This window comes from Hyla sarda, chromosome 11, assembly GCF_029499605.1.
Source record: "Hyla sarda isolate aHylSar1 chromosome 11, aHylSar1.hap1, whole genome shotgun sequence".
Lineage (NCBI taxonomy): Eukaryota > Metazoa > Chordata > Amphibia > Anura > Hylidae > Hyla > Hyla sarda.
In genome coordinates this window covers 31,034,327-31,060,835 of record NC_079199.1, presented here as the reverse complement: position 1 = coordinate 31,060,835, position 26,509 = coordinate 31,034,327, and the positions used below count along the sequence as shown (strand labels likewise).

General features: G+C 42.0%; 1 protein-coding gene across 7 annotated transcripts in view; it reads left to right on the top strand.

The window, feature by feature from the left end:
• The window catches only part of SIPA1L1 (signal induced proliferation associated 1 like 1), a 278,502-nt gene that overhangs the window by 144,632 nt on the left and 107,361 nt on the right, over positions 1-26,509 (top strand). For all 7 annotated transcript variants that reach the window (XM_056545756.1, XM_056545760.1, XM_056545757.1 and 4 more), the window contains one exon: positions 1,053-2,862. In XM_056545756.1, the coding sequence (XP_056401731.1) occupies positions 1,368-2,862 (1,495 nt within the window). In that variant the 5' untranslated portion in view covers positions 1,053-1,367. The remainder of the gene's footprint in view (positions 1-1,052; positions 2,863-26,509) is intronic.

Genomic DNA, 26,509 nt, shown 5'->3' with positions numbered 1-26,509 from the left:
GACACCTGCTATGACCACAGCTGGTGCTTTTAGGGCAATAGCCATCACTAACTTCTAATGACCAAGCATTAAAATTTTACATAGACAAACAACCCAAATGATTTAGGCGGCAGTAGCATTTGTCCAGTTCTAGTATAAGATAGTGTTAAAAGTGACCCTCCAGACCCCCCCCCCCCCTCCTTTACCAAGGCTCATTTACTTCAATATAAGTGCTGCAATTACCTCATAATCTTCTCTTTCACACTGGTGGCTTAGTAGTCTAGTAATACTATAATGATTCTGCCCTTGTTGTGCTGGAAATCTGTTCTTCATGTGTTGACTTCCTGTTGAGCCGGAGGTAGACTTGTCTTTATACACCGAAACCAATGAGAGGATGTTCTTAAAAATATCCTTCACTCTTCTGTCTATTAATAAAACTCCTTGATTTAGTTTCTTGCATATAAAATCTAAAGTTCACTTGAAGTTTTACGAAAGTGATGAAAAAATAAAGCCTACCTTACTCTCACCCCTTGAAAACGCCTATACCAGGTGTACCATGGATGAATGCTCCAACATGTGGTGCTCTTTTTCGATTATATTCAAGCCAAGTTAAGGAGGAAAAGTTGCAAGAGGAGGACTAGGAGTCCGAACCAATGATGATGCAGACTATCTCAGACTCTCTATAGGCAATGTAGTTAAGGTGTAGTCACAGACCACAGCTCTGCTCAAATACAGCCAAGAAGCGAAATCTGAACTCAACAAGTATTAGGTTATTATTCAACGGACATCCCTATAATATGAAATATGTCCTTTGAGTCTTCAGATTGGTCAACAATTTTCTTGGATCATGTCAAATTTAGAATTATGCAATTCTGGGTTAAAATCAAATTTAAGATTATTAGCATTAATTTTTATATACGTTATCTATATAAGGGTCTATGATGGGTTTCCTAAGTGCACATTGAATAAGTTGATTAGTATTTGCAGAGTTTGTGTTTTTGGTCTGTTTGTTTGATTTTTATAACTATATAAATATTTCTGATTTACAATTTTTCTTTCCTTTTGTTTTTCAGGTTTATTTCCACAAAAGCTTGGGATTAATATTGCAGTGTGGCACAGACTATCTTCAGCTGAATGCTAAGATTTGCAAAAAGAAGCAAACAGAAAATGTTGTCTCCAATTCTCCATGAATTAGTGTCATGTGATTAGACCTTCTTATTTTTTATTATTATTTTTTTTATTATAAATATCTATTCATAAATTGGCAGATCTCATGAAACCAGTGTGTTCTCTGGAGTATTCTCTTCAGGAGAACATTGTCCTTTCTAAGAATAAAGATGGACACATTTTACTCTGGAATTTTCTAAAGTTCAGCCCTTTTTCAGATCATGACCAGTTTGAAAAGGTCCCAGACTGAAAGGTCCGTTGCAAGTGGGACTCAATCATCTGTACCAGATGGACCGCCAAAGGCTCGTTCTGATGATTTTTATATGAGACGTTTTAGGTCACAGAATGGTAGTTTAGGTTCTTCTGCCATGTCTCCCGTAGGACCACCACGCAGTGAGAGCTCCCACCACATTTCCTCTACACCGGGTGTTCCCAAAATGGGTGTTAGAGCACGTATTGCAGATTGGCCACCTAGAAAAGATAATGTGAAGGAAATAAATAGAACAAGTCAGGATATTGAAACAAGCAGTATAGAAACCATGTCTGTTAAGAGTAGTCCTAGCAGTCAAGTAAGTACGTCTAGTATGAATTCTAGTGATTCTGTCATGCTAAAAAGTATTCAGAACACACTTAAGAATAAAACAAGACAGGCAGAAAGTTTAGATTCAAGGTTTCTGTCTCCCGAAGGTTACTCTAGCGGTAGCTCCCCTAGGAAAGTCCACCGCAGGATAAGGCAAAGGAGTAACAGTGATATCACCATCAGTGAGTTTGATATGGATAATTTTGAAGAGTGTATGTCACCGACTTTTAAGATGGGTCCATCACTCCACAGAGAATATGGTAGCACTTCCTCGATAGACAAACAGGGAACATCAAGCGATAGTTTCTTTGATATAATAAAGGGATATAAGAATGAGAGAGCTGATCATCGTGGACATGGACCATCAAAGCTGAGTGAACTATTACTGAGCAGTGGCAGCAGGGGCTCTGGATTCTCCTTGGATGTTATAGATGGTCAGAGAGATGGGCATAGGGCCTTCAAAGATAGGGACAAGCCACTAAAGAGACGCTCCAAATCAGAGACTGGAGATTCTTCCATTTTCCGTAAACTTCGAAATGCAAAGGCTGAAGGAGAACTGGGAAAATCTGGAGACATTGAGGACAGTCGTTCTGACGACAGTATTAAGCCATGGACATGCCCTAAATGTTTTGCTCATTACGATGTGCAGAGCGTCCTGTTTGATTTGAGTGAAGTTGTGATCAACCGGCATAATGTTATCAAGCGCCGAAACACCACCACAGGCGCTTCAGCCGCAGCAGCCGCTTCTCTAGCTGCCGGACCATTATCACACTCCTCCAGCTTCAATTCTCCAACTGGTAGCACCGAAGACTTAAATTCAAAAGAGAATATGAATGTTGACCAAGGAGACGACAAGAGCAACGATTTAGTCATGAGCTGCCCGTACTTTCGTAATGAAATGGGGGGTGAAGGGGAAAAGAAAGTCAGCTTGTCTAAATCGAACTCTGGTTCTTTTTCCGGCTGTGAAAATTCATCTTTTGAGTCTACAATGAGTTCACACTGTACAAATGCAGGACTGGCTGTCCTTGAGGTCCCCAAGGAGAATTTGGTTTTGCATATTGACAGAGCCAAAAGATATATTGTTGAACATGTAGATCTTGGTGCGTACTATTATCGGAAATATTTCTTTCAAAAAGGTGAGTTATGCATATTTTTGTCTGCTTTTAAGGGGCATTTTTTTCTGTGTGATTTCTGTGCTCAACCATGTGTTAAATGAATTTCTTCCAGTGCAGAACACACTCATTTATGCAGCCATAGTTCATTCGCCTAGGATTTCAGTCACTGTAAGGTGGTTGGATACGGGAGATTGGTATTGCGCTTCTTGTTCTAAATATACTCTTAATAATCTAATTGTATTTAAGGCTTCTTCAATTAATTTTGGTTGAAAACTTACAAGGAACAGAGAGGCATTAAACGTAGAGTTAATTGTAATTTTAGCCCAGCAACAGATTCTGCACTTCAGTGCTGTAGACTATAATATCTACTTATCCTCATTTGCCCTCTCATGGTTTCTATAGATTTTTGGCTTTTTTGTAATTTTTTTAAAACTTCTGTTCAGTTGAAGATATACATTAGGAAAAAGCTATAATGGAGCGTAATGTAATGGTCAAATCTTGAATGACTTCTATTTAAATATTCTGTTCTAGAACCTTTTTTAGGAGAATTGTTTCTGTCGGAAAATGTACTGTGAGCAAATTTTGATGTACAGTGATTTCTGCCATGTGTGGTGCTGTATCTCAAGGCTAGTTTTCCCTTACAAGCACTGGGAGAGCCATTGGACAATCTTTAGCTCTCCTCTAGAGCTATATAGAAGGGGCGGGGTGGCCCCCGCTTCTGGCTGGAGTTGTGACGCGCTGCTGTAAAGGAGAGCCGGGGCTCCAAACAGGAGATAGCGGGGGGCCTCAGTGCTCGGACCCCCCCGCGATCTAAAACTTATCCCCTATCCTTTGGATAGGGGATATTTGTTTTCCATAATACTTTAAGTCTAGTGCTGGGTTTTCACCATGATCAGGCTCTATGATTACTTTAGTTGACGGAGTATAGTCTACTAGTGAATACATTCCCTCTATTTCCCAAACTTAAACTTTTATTTAGACTCATAGACCCAGATTTATCAAACAGTGTGAGAGAAGAAATTGTGATTTTCCCACAAGAACCAATCACATCTCCGCTTTCACTTTACCAGAGCTTGTTAGCTGAGCTGTCGTTGGTCGCTGTGGGAATATCACTAAATTTTTTTCTCTCACACAGTTTGATAAATCTGGGCTTTAGACAGTAGATCAAACCTTTTGAGTCCTGCTGACTAAAAGGATACATTAAAGGGGTTCTCCACCATAAGGTGATTTTAGTACGTACCTGTCAGACAGTAATGGACATGCTTAGGAAGGATCTGTACTTGTCTTGGGGCTAATTGGCTATGTTGTGAGATTACCATAACACTGTGGCTAGCATTTTGTGAACTGGTATTTCCTGTTTGACTTTTCTTTTTTTACTTCAAATCCCACAATTCCATTTTCCTCCCTCCCACACATCAGCCACCCCACCCATTGAAACATAAATGAGCTGCATCCATTCAAAGCCCTGTGGTTTTCAATCAGGGTGCCTCCAGCTGTTGCATTAGCTGCAGATTGATCCCTCCACCCATTGAAGCAGACAGGCTCCCTGTCATCAACTGACTAGTGAGTCAGGTCTCGGCCGCATTGCAAGCTGGGAAAAATCTGAGACAGCAGTCATTTTGTATGCTGTTAGAAATAAATATTGGAGTGAAAATCACAGAAGAATTGTGAGAAAACCGTCACACATAGGTACAGACACTATATTATGAACTACACTAACTTTACAGCCCCTGTAGCATAGTCAAATAAAAAAAAAATCCTGGAACACCCCTTTAAGGCAATTGCTAGTGTAGATAATGTTCAATTCTTTACAGTAAATGAGCATACTGTTTTGCTGGTACCCTGATGCTCAGCATGGTGCGAACCCCAGACCTTAGCCTTCTTATGGCATGGAATACTAAGAGAAACCCAAATCAGGAATGTTTTTACCAAAAAAACTCAAGACTTGTGAAGTCAAACACTTGGGGGATTTATCATTATTGTCTTTAGAAACTGTGTTTTAAAGTTATTTATTTTTTGCTTTGGTTGTGCTTACGTACAACATATTTATCATACTATTGCAGGGGGTGGTCGATAAATTTAGAATGTATTAGCAAAAAAAATTCACCATTTTGTATGATTCCTCCTCTTCTTTGCGACTTTTCTCCACCAAAAGATGCAGCTGCTAATGTTTTTTAAGTGCTCTCCAAAGGCAGTTTTTTAAGCCAGATTTGGGCTGGTGTACATTTGTGGTGTTTTGGAGGGGGTTTGCGAATTTTTGTGCAACATAAACATATGATAAATCCATTACCACTGCAATAAAAAGGGAAAACTGAAATTGACTTTGGTAAATTTTTTTGTAGCTTTTTGCTTATAGCCAAAAGTTGCAAAAAAAGAAAAGAAAAGGTGCTTAGACGCACATGCGACATTTCATGCGCCAAATATAAACAAAACAAAAAAATAAAAATAAATTAGAGACAAAGATAAATCTCCCCTCCCTTAGATTTTGATAGAAAAACCAACCCAAAAGCTACCTAAAAAAACACAAACACGCCAAAACTGAAGATATTCTTTTGTCTTGTCAAGTATTTCTCACAGAAAAGGATTGCAGTAACACATGTTTTGATATACACATGTTTATTCCCTTTGTGTGTATTGGAACTAAACCAAAAAATGGAGAAAAATAAGCAAATTGGACATAATATCACACCAAACTCGAAAAAATGGGATGGACAAAATTATTGCCACCCTTAGGCTAAGTTTCCACTTTTTTTTTTTGGCTTTTTTTGGAAAACTGCCACTGCAGTTTTTGAGCCAAAGCCAGAAGTGTATTCAAAAGGAATAGGACATATAAAGGAAGGACTTACACTTCCTCCTCCCTTATGGATCCACTTCTGACTTTGGCTCTAAAACTGCAGTGGCAGTTTTCCAAAAACTGCCAGAAAAAGAACAAGTGGAGGCTTAACCTCAACTTAATATTTGGTTGCACACCCTTAGGAAAAAAATAACTGAAATCATTTGCTTCCTATAACCATCAATACACTTTTTACACCTCTCAGCCGGAATGTTGGACCACTCTTCGTTCGCAAACTGTTCCAGGTCACTGTTATTGGAAGGGCGCCTTTTCCCAACAGCAATTTTAGGATCTCTCCACAGGTGTTCAATGAGATTTAGATCTGGACTCATTGCTGGCCACTTCAGAACTCTACAGCACTTTGTTGCCATCCATTTCTGGGTGCTTTTTGATGTATGTTTGGGGTCATTGTCCTGCTGGAAGATCCAAGATCTCAGACGCAAACCCAGCTTTCTGACACTGGGCTGCACAGTGCGACCCAAAATCTGTTGGTAATCCTCAGATTTCATGATGCCTTGCACACATTCAAGGTACCCCAAAACACAACTCCAGCAGCAACACAACCCCAAAACATCATTGAACCTCCACTATATTCCACTCTAGGTACTGTGTTCTTTTCTTTGTAGGCCTCATTCCGTTTTCGGTAAACAGTAGAATGATGTGCTTTACCAAAAAACTCTATCTTGGTCTCATCTGTCCACAAGATGTTTTCCCAGAAGGAATTTGGCTTACTCAAGCTCATTTTGGCAAAATGTAGTCTTGCTTTTTTATTTCTCTGTGTCAGCAGTGGGTTCCTCCTGGGTCTCCTGCTATAGCGTTTCATTTCATTTAAATGTCGACGGATAGTTCGCGCTGACACTGATGCTCCCTGAGCCTGTAGGACAGCTTGAATATCTTTGGAACTTGTTTGGGGCTGCTTATGCACCATCCAGACTATCCTGCGTTGACACCTTTCATACATTTTTCTCTTCCGTCCACGCCCAGGGAGATTAGCTACAGTGCCATGGGTTACAAACTTCTTGATAATGTTGCGCACTGTGGACAAAGGCAAATCTAGATCTCTGGAGATGGACTTATAGCCTTGAGATTTTGATATTTTTCCACAATTTTGGTTCTCAAGTCCTCAGACAGTTCTCTTCTCTTTCTGTTATCCATGCTTAGTGTGGCACACACAGTGCAAAGACTAAGTGAACTTCTCTACTTTTTATCTGCTTTCAGGTGTGCTTTTAATGTTGCCCACAGCTGTTACTTGCCCCAGGTGAGTTTAAAGGAGCCTCATATGCTTGAAACAATCTTATTTTTCCACAATGTTGAAAGGGTACCAATAATTTTCTCCAGCCCATTTTTGGAGTTTGGAGTGACATTATGTCCAATTTTCTTTTTTTTCCCCTCCCTTTTTTGGTTTAGTTACAATACACACAAAGGGAACCAGCCCTTTTGCCACTCTCCAAAAAGCATGGTATAACTGCATACTGGAGTGGTTAAAGGACCACCGTGGAGGATATAGACATTTTTAGGAGTTTTCCTTTACATCATTGTTAGGGCCCATTCACATTATGGAGATATTCCATCTGCAGCGGGCACTACCGAACACAATCTGCACTAGGACCACGCGCATGTGCGCCTTCACCATTGACTGCGATGTAGTCCACAAGCAATTCTCTTGAAAGTATGAACATGTTCATTCTTTCAGCGGAACACGAAATTTTAGTTTTCACAATTAAAATTCTGCAGTGTGCACGGTGCAGTGGAATCCTATTAAAGGCAATAGTAGGCAGCTTCACCAGAATTTCAGAGTGGGATTTCTCCACGCCAAAATTCCATAGTGTGAATGGGCTGGTCCACATTATGGGCTATGACTAGATGTGGCCTTCAGCGTATTGTTGACCTTCACCATCCTAGAGTCCGTGCAGGCGTCATAAGACTCGATGATAAATACTTATGGTCTGTACACACTCCTATCGATGGATTTCTCTCTTATATTTGGACAGCTTAATATATGGAAGAATAACTACTGTAATTGTGCTTGTGGCTATATATGGAGAACCTATAGGAATAGCTGGCATCTCTAGAAAAAAAAAAAAAAAAAAAAGAACAAGCTGAATCTCATTGGTATGGGAGAATGATGCGGATGTATTTATAGCCGCATCCTTGTTGCTATGCAGGGTTGGCAGCATCATTTATAGAATAGTGAAATCACAGCTAGAAATGGTGATTTGCTTTAGAAACTATGCAAATGAATGAGTGTTTTTATGGAAGCAATGACTGCAGATTGTCAGTGCTGTAGCTATAATGTAGCAGATGCTACCATACCGCCCCAGCTATATAACAAAAATGGTGCATCAAAGTGACATCTTTTAACAAATATTACCATCTAGGTTTTGGAAAACCACAACTCCCAGCATGCGCGGACAGCCTTTGCTGTCCGGGCATGCTGGGAGTTGTAGTTTTGCAACAGCTGGAACACACCCTGGTTGGGAAACACTGCTCTACACAGCTCAAGCTTATAATACACCATGCAGGTAATAGCCAATTGTATCTTGCCCATCATTCATTGCTATATTTACAGCTCATATTGAACTATTTGAACAAATAGAGGGAGTAACCTGATAGAAACCCTCCTCTATTATCCAGACTGGAAAACCGCTGCATAGAGCAGATGCGTGGCAACCACTGATCCACCAGGGCCACTCCTTACCATCCAGTGTGTTGGTGACAAGTCGGCCAAATGCAGAGAACAGCACTAGTTAAAGAAGCACTCCAACAAGAATGATTGCCCTCTGGCCTGGTAATAACATCATGTGGAGTTCATTTCATTACCAGCTTTGTTCTGATCCTTCTGGTCCGGCCATACCATGTGACTGACACTGAAACTTTCTGAATCTTACAGGGTGTGGGTAGAAAATCACTTTCTCTCTTCATTAGGCTATGTTCACATGGCGGAATTTCAGAGCGGAATTCCACAGGAATATTCCGCTTGGAAATTCGGCTTCAGCAGAGTCCCATAGATTTCAGTGGGATTCTGCTGCACTGTGCACACATTGGTATTTCCTCGACAAATGTTTCTGCACCAGAAATCCAGATTCCGGCATCTGCAGAAACATTGAACCTGTTCAATGTCTCTGGGGATTTTGCCCAGAAATGAATTTCAGTATATGGAGACTGCACATTTCCGAGCAGTCCTAGTGCTGTTGCATAGAGTATTTTTCGGCGTGCATTCCACAACTTTGATACTCACATCAATCCTCTCATTGAATGAATGGAAAAACACTTCCTGTGCACATAAGATGTGCTGCAAGATTCAGCAGGTCTGAGTTGCAGTACATTTTCTAGCCAAGGTCTGGAGCGGAACAATAAAGGCCTCGGTAACTAAGTTAACTCCACTCCTACTGATGTCATATACACTAGTAATAGCCAGATGATAAACTTTTTTGTTGGAGTGCTTCTTTAAAGGGGTTATCCAAAAAATGTAATAATATCCCCTAACCACAGGTAAGGGGTTAACTAGTTGGTCGGTCAAGTTCCTACCACTGGGACCTCCATCGATCAAAAAGGTCACGTGTCCTCTAAGTGAATAGAAGAGTTGCAGCATGCATGCTCAGCCACTGCTTCATTCATGCTCTATGGGACTTCCAAACATTGTGGCTTTGGCACTTGGCAATGTTCAAAAATCCTATAGAGAATGAATGGAGCGATGGTTAAGCAAATGCTCTGCTGCTCCATTCACGTGAGGGACAATTGACTGCTGTTGGAGGTCACAGTGCTCAGACCCATACTGATAAACTAGTTATTCTCTGTCCTAGGGATAATGCTTTATCTTGAGGGTATCCATTACATTTTATAATCCTTCAAGTTCACAACCCCCATCATGATAAACCACCCCCCTGTCTTTAATTTTGTTAGTTTTTTACCTTGATAATGCTCTGTATTTTCTGCTCAGTTTCTCAGTTTCTGTACGTGTTTTAGACAAATACTGTTTTAAGCTTACTGTAGCGCATTGTCCTCCCCTCATAAGTGCATACCACATACGTACATCTAAGTGGTGTACCATTTTGTTCCGGTTAAAGTCTTAATGGCCTAGATACTGAGAAACACGATAAAAACAAGCAATCTCCAGGTAGCAGAGCGGGATCAATGGAAGCGCTGAGACCAGATAAGAAGTTAAAAGGATTTATTTCCCATAATGCAACGCGTTTCACGGTCACCCGCTTCCTCAGCGGGTGCCTGAGGAAGCGGGTGACCGTGAAACGCGTTGCATTATGGCAAATAAATCCTTTTAACTTCTTATCTGGTCTCAGCGCTTCCGTTGATCCCGCTCTGCTACCTGGAGATTGCTTGTTTTTATCGTGATTCTATTTCAGCGGGACGAAGCTGCAGAGACCCTTTGATGATACGCCCTGTTCCATTGTTGTACTTGGTTGGAGTACAACTTCATGTGGTAAGCGCAATTCACACTTAGCGTTACCAACTCACCTTTGGTGTTACACTACGGAGCGCATCCGTTTGTGCTTTTTTTTATTTCAGATACTGAGAAAGGCCAGCCAAAAGTACACACCTGCATAGTGGAGCGTATTGTACTCCCCTCATATACGCACTAAGTATGTCAGGCAGAGAAGTGCCAGGACATGCACAGAGGAGGGGCAGAGGCCTAAATTTTTCAGGCAGAGGTCGCAGCAGACTAGGGGCGAGTAGCAGCAGCAAGAGGTCGCAGCAAGAGGCTTGAGCAGTCGCAGCAAGAGGCTTGAGCTCAAACTAGTGGTCATGTCTCAACCATGTCTCAAACTAGTGGTCATGTCTCAACCAGCAACCCATCTGCCGTCATCGATTGGTTAACACGGTGACTTCTGACACTCGCAGTCAACAGTCGGTGGGTTCCTCAGACTCATCCCTCAGTTGGCATGGCCCGGGAGCAGTCCCTGTCCTCCCGTTGCCTCTGTCCTATGCTGTTCTCTCCCCCACAGAAGTATCTTATGCTGTGGGTTCAGCTCCACTATTTAGTGAGAACGATCTACTAGAGGACAGTCAGCAGCTACTGCTCAGCCAAGAAGTGGAGGAGACATCCTCCACTAGGCCGGCAAGTAATGATGAGGAGAGTGGTGTTGCGAGCGTTTAGGCTCCTGAAGCACACACTGTTGAGGAACCTGAGAAGGACATCAGTGACGTGCAGACACAACTCGATGATAATGAAGCCGATCGCACTTGGGAGCCGGGTGTAGAAGGGGCTTCATCATCAGGAGAAGAGGGTTGCAGGTTGCCCGTGAGGCAGCAGCTGAGCCAGCAAGATGGTGGCAGAAGTGGAAAGTCGGGAGCCAAACGTACCCCGGGGGAGACCACCTGCTTCACAGCAGCCTACCTTCCCGGGAGGTAGTGGAACAGGGGTGTCTGGAGTCGGCGGCAGTAGCGGTCAATCAGTGCGGACTGTTGGTGAGAAAATCAGCTAGCAGTGTTGCAGTTTTTCATAAAAGCATTCGGAGGATGTTAACCTGGCTACGTGCAACATGTGTCAGCAGAAGGTGAAGCGTGGCCACGGTCCCAATGAACGGCCCTGCGTCAACATATGCAGCATCACCTTAAAGCGGCCTGGGAGAACTGTGGCTCCGATGTGGTGGTCCAGCCTGCTGCATCACCCAGTGGCACGCCGCTCACTCTTTCAGCCAGCCAAGGCTCCACCACCTCAGCCGAAGGAGCTGTGTGTCATAGCCATCTTCTGTCGCGCCAGATGCTCCTTTTACTTCTAGTCAGTCATTCCGCCAGCAATCCATCGGCAAAACCATGTCCAAGAGACAACAGAATGCGTCCACTCATCCAACGGCGCAGAAGCTGAATGTGCTCCTGTCCAAGTTGCTGTGGCAGGAGCAGTACCAGCTCAATCAGCAGCATCCTGAGTCTACAGTCGCTGATGAGTAGCTTTCTTCACCCGCATAGTGAAGCAACTCATCAGCAGCAGGTAGACCTGGAGCAGGACCTGAACCAGCAGGTGGTGGCATACCTTGACATGACCATGCCAACACACCTTGAAGATCCGCTGGACTTCTGGACAGACAAATTTGATTTGTGGCCGCAACTAGCAGAGTTTGCCCTGGAAAAGATGTCCTGCTCCGCCAGTAGTGTGCCATCAGAGCGAGTGTTTGGTGCGGCGCGTGCCATAGTAATCCCAAGTTGAACTCGTCTGTCCACAAAAAATGTGGAGAAACTTAACCTTAATAAGGATAAAATTAATGTACCCAAAAAATGTTTTAAATCAAACAAAAGGAAAGGTGTGCAAAATTAACCATGTGCCACCTACGACACCAAGTATTGATGTGATGCAAAGACCTCTAAAATGTGGAAGGGAACAACGTATGGTCTATTGTAACTGGTGGGGGTAAAAAACTTCCCCTGTAAGGTCCTACTCTTGCATTATTACTTCCCTTCTTAAAAAGGACGGCCCACACAGAAACCTCTCCCTATTTCCACTTCCAAACACTGCTATTTCACAGGGTTTTTTAGGTGGAAATAGATAGAAGTTCCTATGTGGGTCCGCTCTTTTTAGGGCAAAAACACTTGCCAAGAAGGGAATTAATAATGCGAGAGTAGGGCCTTACAGGGGAAGTTTTTACCACCACTGGTTACAATGAACCATACGTTGTTCCCTTCCACCTTTTAGAGGTCTTTGCATCACATCAATACTTGGTGGCGTAGGTGGCACATGGTGTATTTTGCACACCTTTCCTTTTGTTTGATTTCCCAAAAATTTTGGGTACCTATATTTTATCCTAAGAATATTATTAAAAGTTAAGTTTTACTTAATGCATATCCTCAATACTTGTGCACACTAACACTTTTACAAAAGAGACCGTTTTCTTCTGCCTACCTGCCTGCTACTATTCTGATCCTGCCACCCACCTGATGCCACACATCTGATGCCAATTTCTCCTTTTTTCACCCACCTTCGTCACCGGGTACTGGTATTGCCACCCACCGCCCCACTATGTCACTGGGTCACTTTCAGGACTCCTGATACTGCTGATGCCACATCCAGGCTGTCTTATACTGCCACCATATGTTCTCCTAATGCTGCTGCCACCTCCAGGTTGTCTTATTCTGCAACTATATGGTCTCCTCATGCTCCGCCACCTATAGGCTGGGTCATTCAGCCACTATATGGTTTCCTCATGCTGCCGCCAACTCCAGGCTGTCATTCAGCCACTATATGGTTTCCTCATGCTGCCGCCACCTCCACGCTGGTTCATTCAGCCACTATATGGTCTGCTCTTGCTGCCGCCAACTCCAGGCTGTGTCATTCAGCCACTGTATGGTCTCCTCATGCTGCCGCCGCCTCCACGCTTTGTCATTTAGGCACTATATGGTCTCCTCATACTGCCAACACCTCCATGCTTTGTCTCTTCATACTGATGCCACCTTCAGACTCTGTCATTGTGCCGCTCTACGACAGTGATTCTAATAGTGTCGCCTCTAATCTGCATGTCATACTGAATAACAGTATTATTTTACTAACCCAGCACACACCCTATGTGTTTTACAGCAAGGCTATGTGTTCTACACCCCTATTGAGGCTCTCTGTAGGCCAGAAATAGCCATTTTTAATACATATTCGCCGCAAAGAATCTCAGACCGAACCAATTTTTTTTCGAAAATTCGGCGAATCGGCCTAATCGAATTTTTCAAAAATTCTCTCCTCTCTAGTACGTTCCCATCATAGCAAATTTCTTAACCAATGGAGCGTGTGGCTTTCCAGTCCCCTCTGCCCACCACTGGATCAAAGGTGAACAAACCTCCCACCTCCAGTCAGCGTTGTAGTTTCTTCCTGGCACTAACTAGACAGGCCCACTAGTAGTTACGGTATTACTTAATTACTTGGGACTAATATGTATCTTGTGTTTTTGCAAGTAATGTCTATGGTTGCATTAATGTTTTCTTATTCTTTGTTGCTTACTGCCTGATTACTTGGCAGAACCTAATCTGTTTCATTGCTATGTACTAATGCTCACATATTATGTATTGTAATATGCTATGTACATGCTTGTACTTCATTGTACACTGTTGAGATATATATTCTTTAAAATATCTGTTTTAAATAGAAAAAAAAGTGTAGAAACATCTCAGAGATGATCAAAGGAAATGGGAGGAGCCAGAGCTAAATTTTAAGGCTAGGTTCAGACTACGGAATTTCCGTCTGCAATTCTGCTTTGAAATTGCAGGCGGAAATTCCGCTTGCTAAAATGCATAGTGTAGTGAATGGGTTTCCGTTCACAAATTCACACTTCGGAATTTGTGAAACGGAATTTGTGAACGCAGAATCTGCTTGGAAGTTTCCGCCTGAAGAATTTCGGTGCTCTTTCTTCAGGCAGAAATCCGCGCGGAACACATTGCAGTCTATTGGAGACTGCAGTGTTTGCACGGTCCTAGCGCCGACTGATTCAGTCAGCGCTGGCCGCACTCGGAATCTCCAGGTGGAAATTTTCTGCCCGGAGATTCCGTATTCTGAACCTAGCCTAACTCATACCAAAGGGTCTGAATAGTTATGTCTATGCAAAATTTATATATAAAAAAAATCACTTTGTCATTTGGGATATTGGCCCAGATTTATCTAACTGTGTGAGAGAAAATAGAGATTTTCCCACAACCACCAATCACAGCTCAGGTTTCACTTTACCAGAGCTCGTTAGCTAAGCTGTGATTGGTGGTTGGGGGAAAATCTCTCAACTTGAGGTTTTAATATGACTATACATCATAACGAAGTGTGAAAGAGCCTGAAGACTTTCTGAATGCATTGTCCTAAAAAAGCCTATGAGATGGTGTTGTCAGAAAGCCTATGAAATCGAGTTGTCAGAAAACCTATGAGATGGGTTGTCAGAAGGCTTATGAGATGGGTTGTCAGAAGGCCCATGAGATGGGTTGTCAGAAGGTCTATGAAATGGGGTTGTCAGAAGGTCTATGAGATGGTGTTGTGAGAAGGTCTATGAGATGGGGTTGTCAGAAGGTCTATGAGATGGGGTTGTCAGAAGGCCTATGAGATGGGTTGTCAGAAGGCCTATGAGATGGTGTTGTCAGAAGGCCTATGAGATGGTGTTGTCAGAAGGCCTATGAGATGGTGTTGTCAGAAGGCCTATGAGATGGGTTGTCAGAAGGCCTATGAGATGGTGTTGTCAGAAGGCCTATGAGATGGTGTTGTCAGAAGGCCTATGAGATGGTGTTGTCAGAAGGCCTATGAGATGGGGTTGTCAGAAGGCCTATGAGATGGGGTTGTCAGAAGGCCTATGAGATGGGTTGTTAGAAGGTCTATGAGATGGGTTGTTAGAAGGTCTATGAGATGGGTTGTTAGAAGGTCTATGAGATGGGTTGTCAGAAGGCCTATGAGATGGGTTGTTAGAAGGTCTATGAGATGGGTTGTCAGAAGGCCTATGAGATGGGTTGTTAGAAGGTCTATGAGATGAGGTTTGCTTTAAAAAAAAAGGAATTTTCTTAGTCCACACTTTCAGTAAAATCCCTGTGTATGTTAGAGTTGTGCTCATAGCTAGATATGTGTTGCAGGACAAACACATTACGGTAGGTTTAAAAAAAAAAATAGCATTGGTTTTCTGAGTTACATATCAGTCTGAAGTGTTCTGAAAACATGTCATCATTGTTCTTCTTCAAATGAACATGAACCTCTCAAGAAGATACATTGAGCAGAGACAAGTCAGAGTGCTCTGTGTGTTCCCAATCCCGGGATGCGATTTTTACTTAATCCTCCGACGTCACCTTTGATAGGCGCTAGTGAAATTTTGTAACACCAACATCACACTAGTTACAGGTTATTGAGGCTTTGGAAGAATTGTCAATTTCTAATATATCTTAGTGTTTTATCATAATTATTCAAGGTCCACATTGTTTGCCTATAGTTTATCTACTTTCATGGGGCATCAGTTCTTAAAATTTACAACATTTTAACATACGGCAGCTCTTTGTTATATATTGTAGGACAGATCCTGCCTTGTCATCTTCCTCTATCATTAAATATTAAAATAGTTTCTGGCAGCGGTCTTGGTTTTTACCAATCCATACCAGGTTTTTGTTGTCGGGTTTTAGGTGATGCCGTAGTTAATTTAATGGACAAGCTACTAGCCTTAGATGCTGATTATATTACTTTGGTTAGAGCTTATGCCATATGTTGTGTCCTTGTTTTGTGATACGGGACTGATCGGGACCTATACTGGACATTTGTACTCGTGCAAGTGTCCTGATGCCTAATCCGATACCTGCCGGCAGGAGTCCCACCACCAGGTATCACGGAGGTGCGGTAAGCTGCCTGCACCCTCCACTCCTGAGCTATGCAGTGCACTCAGCAGCTGAGTGCACATCATAGCCTGGACCCGATTTAACCCTTTAGACGCCGCGATCAAAGTTGATCGTGGCATCTAAAAGGCCTGAGATGTAGTGCCGGTTAGCTCAGGGATGTAATCACGGTGTCACGATCAACTGTGAGGATGGTCGGAGGTCCCTTACCCTGCTCCGTGTGTCCGATCATCGCTCCTTTACTGCTGCCAGCCATGGCAGGCATTAGTAAAGGAGCACCGTTAACACTGATCAATGCTATGCTATGGCATAGTATTAATCAGTGTATGCAATCTACAGATTGCATGTAATAGTCCCCTATGTGAAAAAAATAAAATTAGTAAAAAAATTATTATAATGTGAATTAACCCCTTCCCAATAAAAAATTTTTGAATCCCCTTGCTTTTCGAAAAAGTTTAAATAAAATAATTTTTCTTAAAATATAAAAAAGCCCTTTCTCTTATAAAGACAAAAAACACCCCTTTTTCCCATTAAGGGTAAGTTCTCATTGACTGATCCACAGCGTATTTTACGCTGTGGATCTGCCGCTGAAGGACCGCTTGGAGCGGCAATACTCCGGCGATACCGCTACAAGCGGACACACTGAAGCGATGTGCGAGTCGCCGCATGCATCACGGCCGCTCCCACTGCTACATGAGCTAGGCAGAGAGCGGCCGCGATGTGCTCGTACACTGCGATTGCGCGCTCCAACTCGCACATCGCAGTGTGCCTCTCTGAGCCGGCACATCTAAAGGCACCACCTTTAGCGGTGGATCCGCAGCATAAAATACACTGTGGATCTGCCCGTTTGAACGTACCCTTAAGGGGGGAAAAAAACCCTGTCACACGACATTGAAAAAAGTATTGGTAATTGGTATCGGTATTTATTTATTTATTTTTTTTAAATCAACTGGTGCCAGAAAGTTAAACAGATTTGTAAATTACTTCTATTAAAAAAATCTTAATCCTTCCTGTACTTATTAGCTGCTGAATACTACAGCGGAAATTCTTTTCGAAACACAGAACTATCTGCTGACATCACGAGCACAGTGCTCTCTGCTGACATCTCTGTCCATTTTATGAACTGTCCGGAACAGCATATGTTTGCTATAGGGATTTCCTTTTACCCTGGACAGTTCCTAAAAATGGACAGAGATGTCAGCAGAGAGCACTGTGCTCATGATGTCAGCAGACAGCTCTGTGTTTCAAACGGTAAAGAATTTCCACTGTAGTATTCAGCAGCTAATAAGTACAGGAAGGATTAAGATTTTTAATAGAAGTAATGTACAAATATGTTTAACTTTCTGGCACCAGTTGATAGTTGATTAAAAAAAAAAAAAAAAAAGTTTTTCACCGGAGTACCCCTTTAAGAAAAAGTATCAGTACTCGTACTCTGTCTTAAAAAAAAATTGTATCATGGACATCCCTACTGTCTATATATATATATATATATATATATATATATATATATATATATATAAATAAAATATAATGTGTGTTAACATCTGATATTAGAAGTTTTGCTGGTTTTATACTAGTTGTGCTGGTCTGATATTTCCTTCAGGCTGTGTTGTCCTGATCTGTGTTTATTGCTCTTTATCTGACCCATTCTGCAAGACTACTACTTCCTTTGGGTATGTTTACTTTCTGGAATGTCTACCCAGGGATATTCCGGGTCGGAGAGTCCGTCTGAATGACCGTCACTATCAGGACCGCACTGGCCCGCACCATCTTCATTGACGGCAATGCAATCTGCACATAATTCTGCCGAATTTTCAGCCACTGATATTCCACAGTGGGAATAGGTCAACAAACGACCCATTATACACCAATTTTTGAATAGTGCAGGGGAATTCTACAGTGTGAACATACACTTTGTCTGCTGAGATCTATTGGTCAGTTGTCATTTGTTTTTGCTTCTGACATGTTTATACAAGCCTGTATGAATTTCTTGGTTGACTGCAGATTGGTCCCACTATTCTGCTCTACCTAAGCCTAGGGGGGTATATGAGAACCAGGAGCCGCCATTAGGACCCAGTAGAGACGACAGTGGAAGTTAGAGCCTGGTTCTATAGTGTTGCAACTCATCAGCATAGTTAAACTCCTTGTATAAGCTAAGCCTGTTTAAAGGGGAACTCTGGTACTTTACAACTTATCAGGATAGGGGATAAGTGTCTGATCTCTTGCCCGGGACCCTGGATGTCCCACATGAAGCGGTGGTCAACATGTCCCCTCAATGCATCTCTATGGGAGAACCAGAGATACACAAGCACTATATCTCCGGCTCCCCCATAGAGATGCACGGAGGGGTGTATTGGCCACCTCTTCATGCGACGGTTGTCACAGTGGAGCGGTGGCTGCTCATTCATGGGGAGAGCCGGGGTGCCGGACAGGAGGTAATGGGGGTCCCAACAATCAGACACTTATTACCTATCCTGTGGATAAAGGATACGTTGTTAAAGGGGTACTATGGTGGAAAACAATTTATTTTAAATCAACTGGTGCCAGAAAGTTATCCAGATTTGTAAAGTACTTCTATTAATAAATCTTAATCCTTCCAGTACTTATCAGCTGCTGCGTACCACAGAGAAAGTTCTTTTCTTTATGAATCTCTGCTGATACCTCTGTCCATGTCAGGAACTGTCCAGAGCAGGAGAGGTTTGCTATGGGGATTTGTTCCTTCTCTGGACAGTTCCTGACATGGACTGAGGTGTCAGAGCACTGTGGTCAGACAGAAAGGAAATTCAAAAAGAAAATAACTTCCTCTGTAGTATACAGCAGCTGATACATACTGTAAGGATTAAGATTTTTTTAATAGAAGTCATTTACAAATCTGTATAACTTTCTGGCACCAGTTGATTTAAAATACATTGTTTGGGGTACTCCGCCCCTAGCATCTTATCCACCATCCAAAGGATAGGGGATAAGATGTCAGATTGCTGGGGACCCCCGGGAGCTCGGCTGCAGCACCGCGCTATCATTACTGCACAGAGCAAACTCTCTCTCTGTGCGTAATGACGGGCAATACGGGGGCCGGAGCATCGTGACGTCACGGCCCTCGTGACATCACGGCCCCACCCCCTCGTGACGTCACGGCCCACCCCATTAAATGCAAGTCTATGGGAGGGGGCGGTAGGACCGCGGGACACTGCGCCTTCACCATTGACGGCTATGCAGTACTCGCGGACTTCCGCGCAAAGAATGAACATGTTCTTTCTTTGCGTGGAACAATTTCAGCGGCGGCACTGTCCGCCACTGAAATTCCGCAGTGTGAACGGGTCTCGCGGAATACCCATTCACACTGATGCTAACGTTCACTGTGCGGAATTCCGTGGTAATTCCGCAGTGTGAACATACCCATAGAAGACCTTAGGGCAAATGGACGTCATCTCTTGCTTTGGCAGACCCAGACCATCCTTGGCCTCTAGGTGGCCATCTTGGCCCATTTTTTTTTTTTGGGCAATAACAGGTGATTAGTTCATGAAGGGTATTCGTCATTGGGGCAACAAAGAAAACCTATCTTTAGCATATGTACTGTAAACATTTGAGAACTACAAGTCCCAGCCTAATCATGCAGAGTCTATGCTGCTTGTTGTATTGATACACTAATTTTAGTGATTTCTTCATTATGCAATAGATAAGAGCCCAAATGACATTTTCACCATCGAGACTCAGTTTACAGCTACATATGAACTATTTTAGGTATTTTAGTTCAGCTTTTCTGTGTTTTGTAGTTAGAGAACCTCCAGTGGTAAAGTACGTACTTGTCAGGGCTCTCCGATAGGAAGTCCCTGCATTTTATGTTGGTAATATTGTGGTTTCTGAGGTCTGAAGAACAGCCATGGTGCTTTCCTACAAGAACCACAAATTAATGTGTTCAGGAATAGAGATTGATCAAGCGACTCTAAGGTGACGTGCAAATCCCTAACATCGTAATAAGGGATTTCTATCAAGTAGCATCACTATCTGTAATCGCTAAAGACGGGTTGACGCCAACCATAACATTTGGCATTTTAGAGAACATAACATTACAATGTACTATTGTGAAATTATTACATTAAAGGGTTTATCCAGGAAAAAAACTTTTTATGTATCAACTGGCTCCGGAAAGTTAAACAGATTTGTAAATTACTTCTATTAAGAAATCTGCATCCTTTCAGTACTTATGAGCTGCAGAAGTTGAGTTGTTCTTTTCTGTCTAAGTGCTCTCTGATGACACGTGTCTCGGGAACCGCCCAGAGTAGAAGCAAATCCCCATAGCAAACCTCTTCTGCCCTGTGCAGTTCCCGAGACAAGCAGAGATGTCAGCAGAGAGCACTGTGGCCAGACAGAAAACAACAACTCAACTTCAGCAGCTGATAATTATTGGAAGGATTAAGATTTTTTTAATAGAAGTAATTTACAAATCTGTTTAACTTTCTGGAGCCAATTGATATAAAAAAAAAATATATATGGAAAAACCCCTTTAACTACGCTGTAATCGGAGGGGACTGAGGGTTCACTGCATTCATGCGAAAATGAAAGCCCTTTCTGTTTCGGCCAGAAGAGATCAGTAAAAATGTTATGTCTTCTAACACTTTGTCCTTTTTCTGTCTTCTCTATGCCGTCTCTGTACGCCTGCTGATATTAAGGAGTCTCTTTATACTGCACGGCCGACTCTTTTATAGTATTATAAAATGTATAGGGTTGTAGTAGTTTCAGCCCCATTCATTCTTATATACCTGTGAATTGGTATTCTATTGACTGGTGGCTCCATTTACAGTATTAGCTGTCTATACATTAGTACAGTGCTTCCCAACCAGTGTGCCTCCAGCTGTTGCAAAACTACAACTCCCAGCATGCCCGGACAGCCGAAGGCTGTCCGGGCATGCTGGGAGTTGTAGTTTTGCAACAGGTGGAGGCACACTGGTTGGGAAACTCTGCATTATCAGTTACTGGATCAGGTAAAGTGCTATCCTAAGTGATAAGAAAAGACTGTTTCCGTCCCATATTCGAGCGGTAATGTGACCATGGGCTTAAGGGGTACTCCGGTGGGAAACTTGATGCCAGAAAGTTAAACGGCTTTGTAAATGACTTCTATTAAAAAAAATCTTAATCCTCCCAGTACTTATTAGCGGCTGTATACTACAGAGGAAATTCTTTTCTTTTTGGCTTTCTTTTCTGTCACGACCACAGTGCTCTCTGCTGACACCTCTATCCGTGTCAGGAACTGTCCAGAGCAGCATAGGTTTGCTATGGGGATTTGCTCCTGCTCTGGACAGTTCCTGACACGGACAGAGGTGTCAGCAGAGAGCGCTTTGGTCAGACAGACAAAAGAATTTCAATAAGAAAAGAATTTCCTCTGTAGTATACAGCCCTAATAAGTACTGGAAGTATAAAGATTTTTTTTTTAATAGAAGTCATTTACAAATCTGTTTAACTTTCTGGCATCAGTTGATATAAAAATAAGAAGGTTTCCACCGGAGTACCCCTTTAAGCCCATTGTATGCATTTCATCAGATGTAGCATGTCACGACCTCATTCTAGGCCCAGACCAGAACTTTTCAAGTCCTGTGATGCTTGTTTTTAGAGATGAGCGAACTTACAGTAAATTCAATTCGTCAAGAATTTCTCGGCTCGGCAGTTGATGCCTTTTCCTGCATAAATTAGTTCAGCTTTCAGGTGCTCCGGTGGGCTGGAAAAGGTGGATACAGTCCTAGGAGACTCTTTCTTAGGACTGTATCCACCTTTTCCAGCCCACGGGAGCACCGGAAAGCTGAACTAATTTATGCAGGAAAAGTCAGCAACCGCCGAGCTGAGAAGTTCGTGATGAATCGAATTTACTGTAAGTTCGCTCATCTCTACTTATTTTGTTAAAGTGGCTGCAGTCAATCATAGGCCGTGCTGTATTTATGGTATACTAGCTTTTCTGTTTATAAAATCACATAGACTTTAGTGCTTGGCATGCTCTCTTTCCTATTTCCCTTCTCCTCTGAATTTGCCTTTCTGATGGACACACTAGACAAAGCACCTCTTGCATGGACGCCACATGGTCTTGTGATAAGGCGTCTACAGAAACCCTCTTTAAAGGGGTTATCCAGGAAAAAACTTTTTTTTATATATCAACTGGTTCCAGAAAGTTAAACAGATTTGTAAATTACTTCTATTTTAAAAATCTTAATCCTTTCAGTACTTATGAGCTGCTGAAGTTGAGTTGTTCTTTTCTGTCTAAGTGCTCTCTGATGACACGTGTCTCGGGAACCGCCCAGTTTAGAAACAAATCCCCATAGCAAACCTCTTCTACTCTGTGCAGTTCCCGAGACAAGCAGAGATGTCAGCAGAGGGCACTGTTGCCAGACAGAAAACAACAACTCAACTTTAGCAGCTGATAATTATTGAAAGGATTAAGATTTTTTAATAGAAGTAATTTACAAATCTGTTTAACTTTCTGGAGCCAGATGATATATATATATATATATATATATAAGTGTTTTTTTAAATTATGTGTGAGCATACCTTAACATGGTATTTATTGTGTACCCATCAGATTCTCTATTGACAGGTGATAAATTCCCATTAAAGGGGTACTCGGGTGGAAAAAAATAAATATTTCAGATCAACTGGTGCCAGTGAGTTATACAGATCTATGAATTATTTCTATTTAAAAATCTTTAGCCTTCCAGTACTTATCAGCTGCTGTATGCTCCAGAGGAAGTTGTGAAGTTATTTCCAGTCTGACCACATTGCTCTCTGCTGACACCTCTCTGTGTGTCAGGAACTGTCCATAGAAGGAGAGGTTTGCTATGGGGATTTGCTCCTGCTCTGGACAGTTCCTGACATGGAGGAGGTGTCAGCACTCCAGTAGCTGATAATTATTGAAAGGATTAAGATTTTTTTAATAGAAGTAATTTACAAATCTGTTTAATTTTCTGGAGCCAGTTGATAAATCTGGTCAATCACTGACTCCTGTATTATCCTCTTTAGGTTGACTTACCTGAGGAGTAGTAATTGGTGATAAGTTGCACTGAGTTGTTTAGTGTACAATGCACATGAATAGTGACTGCAATGACTCTGACCTTTAGCATGTATTGCTAGTAAATATTGGATCACACCTTGGTGCGGCTTCAGATGGCGATTGTACTGAAGCCAATAGATTACTCATGTGGAACAATACAAGCAGGTCATGTTTTATTACAGTTTTTTTAATATATTTTTTATTCTATTTTCTGTACATGATTGTGGGGAAGCTACCTTGCTTCTGCTTTGTTAACAAGAGTTTAGGCTAAGTTCACACTTCTGTTGGGCTCCGCTATGTGGAGCTTTGTCTACAATTCCATTAATGTTAGCAGAAAACAAAGCAGAACTGCGCCCGTGGGTCACATATGATTAGTTCCCTGATATGATAATGCATTCATTCGAGGGGGGATAAGATGTCTAAGGCCAGAATACCCCTTTAACGGGACCTAACCAAACAGCAAAGTGAACTTAGCCTAAGTGAGATGATTTCCAGCAGCCACATGGACCCTAAGGCCATGTTCTCATGCCGGTGCTAGGACCGCTCAGAATTGCGCCGTCTCATAGACTGTAATGCATTTCTGTGCAAACTCTTCAGAAACAGTACACATGTCTATTCTTGCTCCAGATGTCGAAATCAGAATTTCCGCTCCATAAAAAACTGCTGCAGCAGAATGTCCGTGCGGAATTCTTCTACGGAATTCCGAATGGAAATTCCATCATGTGAACATAGACACTAAGCGTCTGAAGGCAACGCGTCTACAAATGTTTCAGGCATGCTTTGTGATCTGTGCAGGGAGGGGGAGAAGGGAGCTGTGACTGTTTCGATGGAACGGTAATGTGCATACTCTACTGCCCCTCCATTCCTTGTCTCTGGGAGCTCCATACCTTTCCCATAGATAATGAATGAAGCGGCGGTTGCACATGCACACTGCTGCGCTTATTTAGAGGGAAGGTTTGGGGGTCCCAGTGATTTGCTTTCCCATTAGTTCCCATGGAACAGCTGGAGGCACACCGGTACACTGCTTGCTATGGGGCAACAAGGGTGGGTTACATTAAGGATCTCTCACTCACCAAGCAACTAAAAATTTGAGGTTTAGTAATAGATGAAAAACAAAGTGGGCATCAGTGCACTGGTCCACATCAGTGACTCCGGGATGTGCCATAGACTTAGGTGAGACAAGTGACACCGATCTTTGAGTTTCCAGTTGACATTTCAGGAAAGTGATAAAAGTGCAGTGACCCGTCTCCATCCTTCGGAACATCAGCTGCAGATAGACCTCTGATGATTAATGTGTATGTGTGTGTATATATATATATATTATATATATATATATATATAATATAACTCAACGTGTGTGTGTATATGTATGTATGTTCCACAAAAACTTTCAAACGGCTAAAGATATTAACATGAAACTTGGCACACGTTACTTATATGTCAACAACAAACATAGGGTAGGTAATTTAACCCTTACTCACCCCCATTTGCCAGGGGCGGGGCTTATGTTTAAAGTCCCATACAAGTCTATGGGAAATGTATGTTACTGCATAACTTCCAAACGGCTGGAGATATTTCCATAATACTTTGTCACATGTTACTTATATGTCCACTTAAAATATAGGATAGTAAATTTAACCCTTAACTACCCCCATTTGTGGGGGTCGGGGTTTTTGTTTAAAGTCCCATGCAAATCAATGGGAAATGTATGTTCCCATGTAATTTCCATAGGGCTGGAGCAATTTCAATACCTGGTACACATATTACGGGTCGGGATAGGAGGTCGAGATATGAGGACGGGATATGAGGATGGGTTAGGAGGTCGGGATAGGAGGTCGAGAGATAGGAGGACGGGATATGAGGTCTGGGTAGGAGGTCTGGGTAGGAGGTCTGGGTAGGAGGTCTGGGTAGGAGGTCTGGGTAGGAGGTCTGGGTAGGAGGTCTGGGTAGGAGGTCGGGATAGGAGGACGGGATAGGAGGACGGGATGTGGGGTTGGGATATGACAACAATATATGAGGACGGGATATGAAGTCAAAAGCTTCCTCCTTTGTTTATTTTCCTCCCCAACAAGGATTAGGAAGGAAAAACCGGGCAACGCCGGGTACTCAGCTAGTGTGTGTGTGTGTGTGTGTATATATATATATATATATATATATATATATATCTCCTGTACATTAAGTGAATGCAGAGCCATTCAGGAGTGATGCTTTATTTCTATGTATAAGAACCCTGTAGGCAAGAACTATTCATAACCTGCTTTATTCCTTGTTCTCTGACTGATACCAGCGTGAGGCCTTCATTGTAGGTCCACCCACTTGGAAATAAAGAACAATATAGACCCTATAAGGAGAAAACTAAAAAAAAATAGAAGTCTGTGGATGAGGAAGCGTTTAGGGAAAAAGCAGCTATGACTGGTATTACCCCTTATCAGCTCAGCATAGCTAGATAGTAATAGGTTAAATGTATCTTGCCTACAGCGCATGTATATATATATTTATATGTCATAGCGTGTGTGTGTGTATGTATATGTATATGTATATATATATATATATATATATATATATATATATATATATAATATATGTGTGTGTATATATATATATATATATATATATATATATATATATATATATATATATATTATTAGCATGTATGTGGGTCCAGGGTGTAGAACACTGTCTCCCAACCAATGTGCCTCTAGCTGTTACAAAACTACAACTCCAAGTATTTCCCTTTGTGCAAACACGTGTTAATTTTACAAGCCTAATGTTTATGGTGGCAAAAATAAGCGCCATGACGTTTTTGGTCTAAAGTTGTTACATTTAAAAAAAATATTTTATTAGGCTGAAAATATTTTAGGGTAAGTTTTACATCTATACCACAAAGCACAAACCATATGTACCAAAAAAAATAGACCAACTTGGGTCAAAGTTACATCCGTTTTTATCGTATGATTTTTTTTATTATTATTTTTTATTTTTATTTAAATGTCACTTGTTATTATGTAAAACGAGCAAAAGAAATTTGGATATTTTTATTTTATTTACACAAGTAGACTTATTGTGACCATACAGGATTTTTCTGTGGTTCAGTGGAGTGTGTAGAACGTTTCTATAAAATAAAAAATCATAGACAATCCGGGAGACAAAACTTAGCCAAAAGTAACATACATTTGACTACGTTTGCATACTGGAAGTCTTTGGCTATACCACAGCATATGTATAGGTACCGTTTAAACATATGTCCCCACGTACTGCTGTGGTATAGAAATCAGGCCTTAGGCTACATTTGAAGGATCTGGCTTCTGTATACTGGGGCATATGTCAGTATACCATTCTCTGCTACTTTCTGACATATTCCACTGAAAGAGTGGGGAAATGGTGTGACCATACCTTACTTTGATCTGGTGCGAAAAATTAGGGACCAGGTTATCTGGATGAGAATGGAGCAGGTACAGTAAAATGTAGTGAACGTTCTGTGAATAAAATAAAATAACCAATAAAGGGTCATGGAAAGGAGCAGA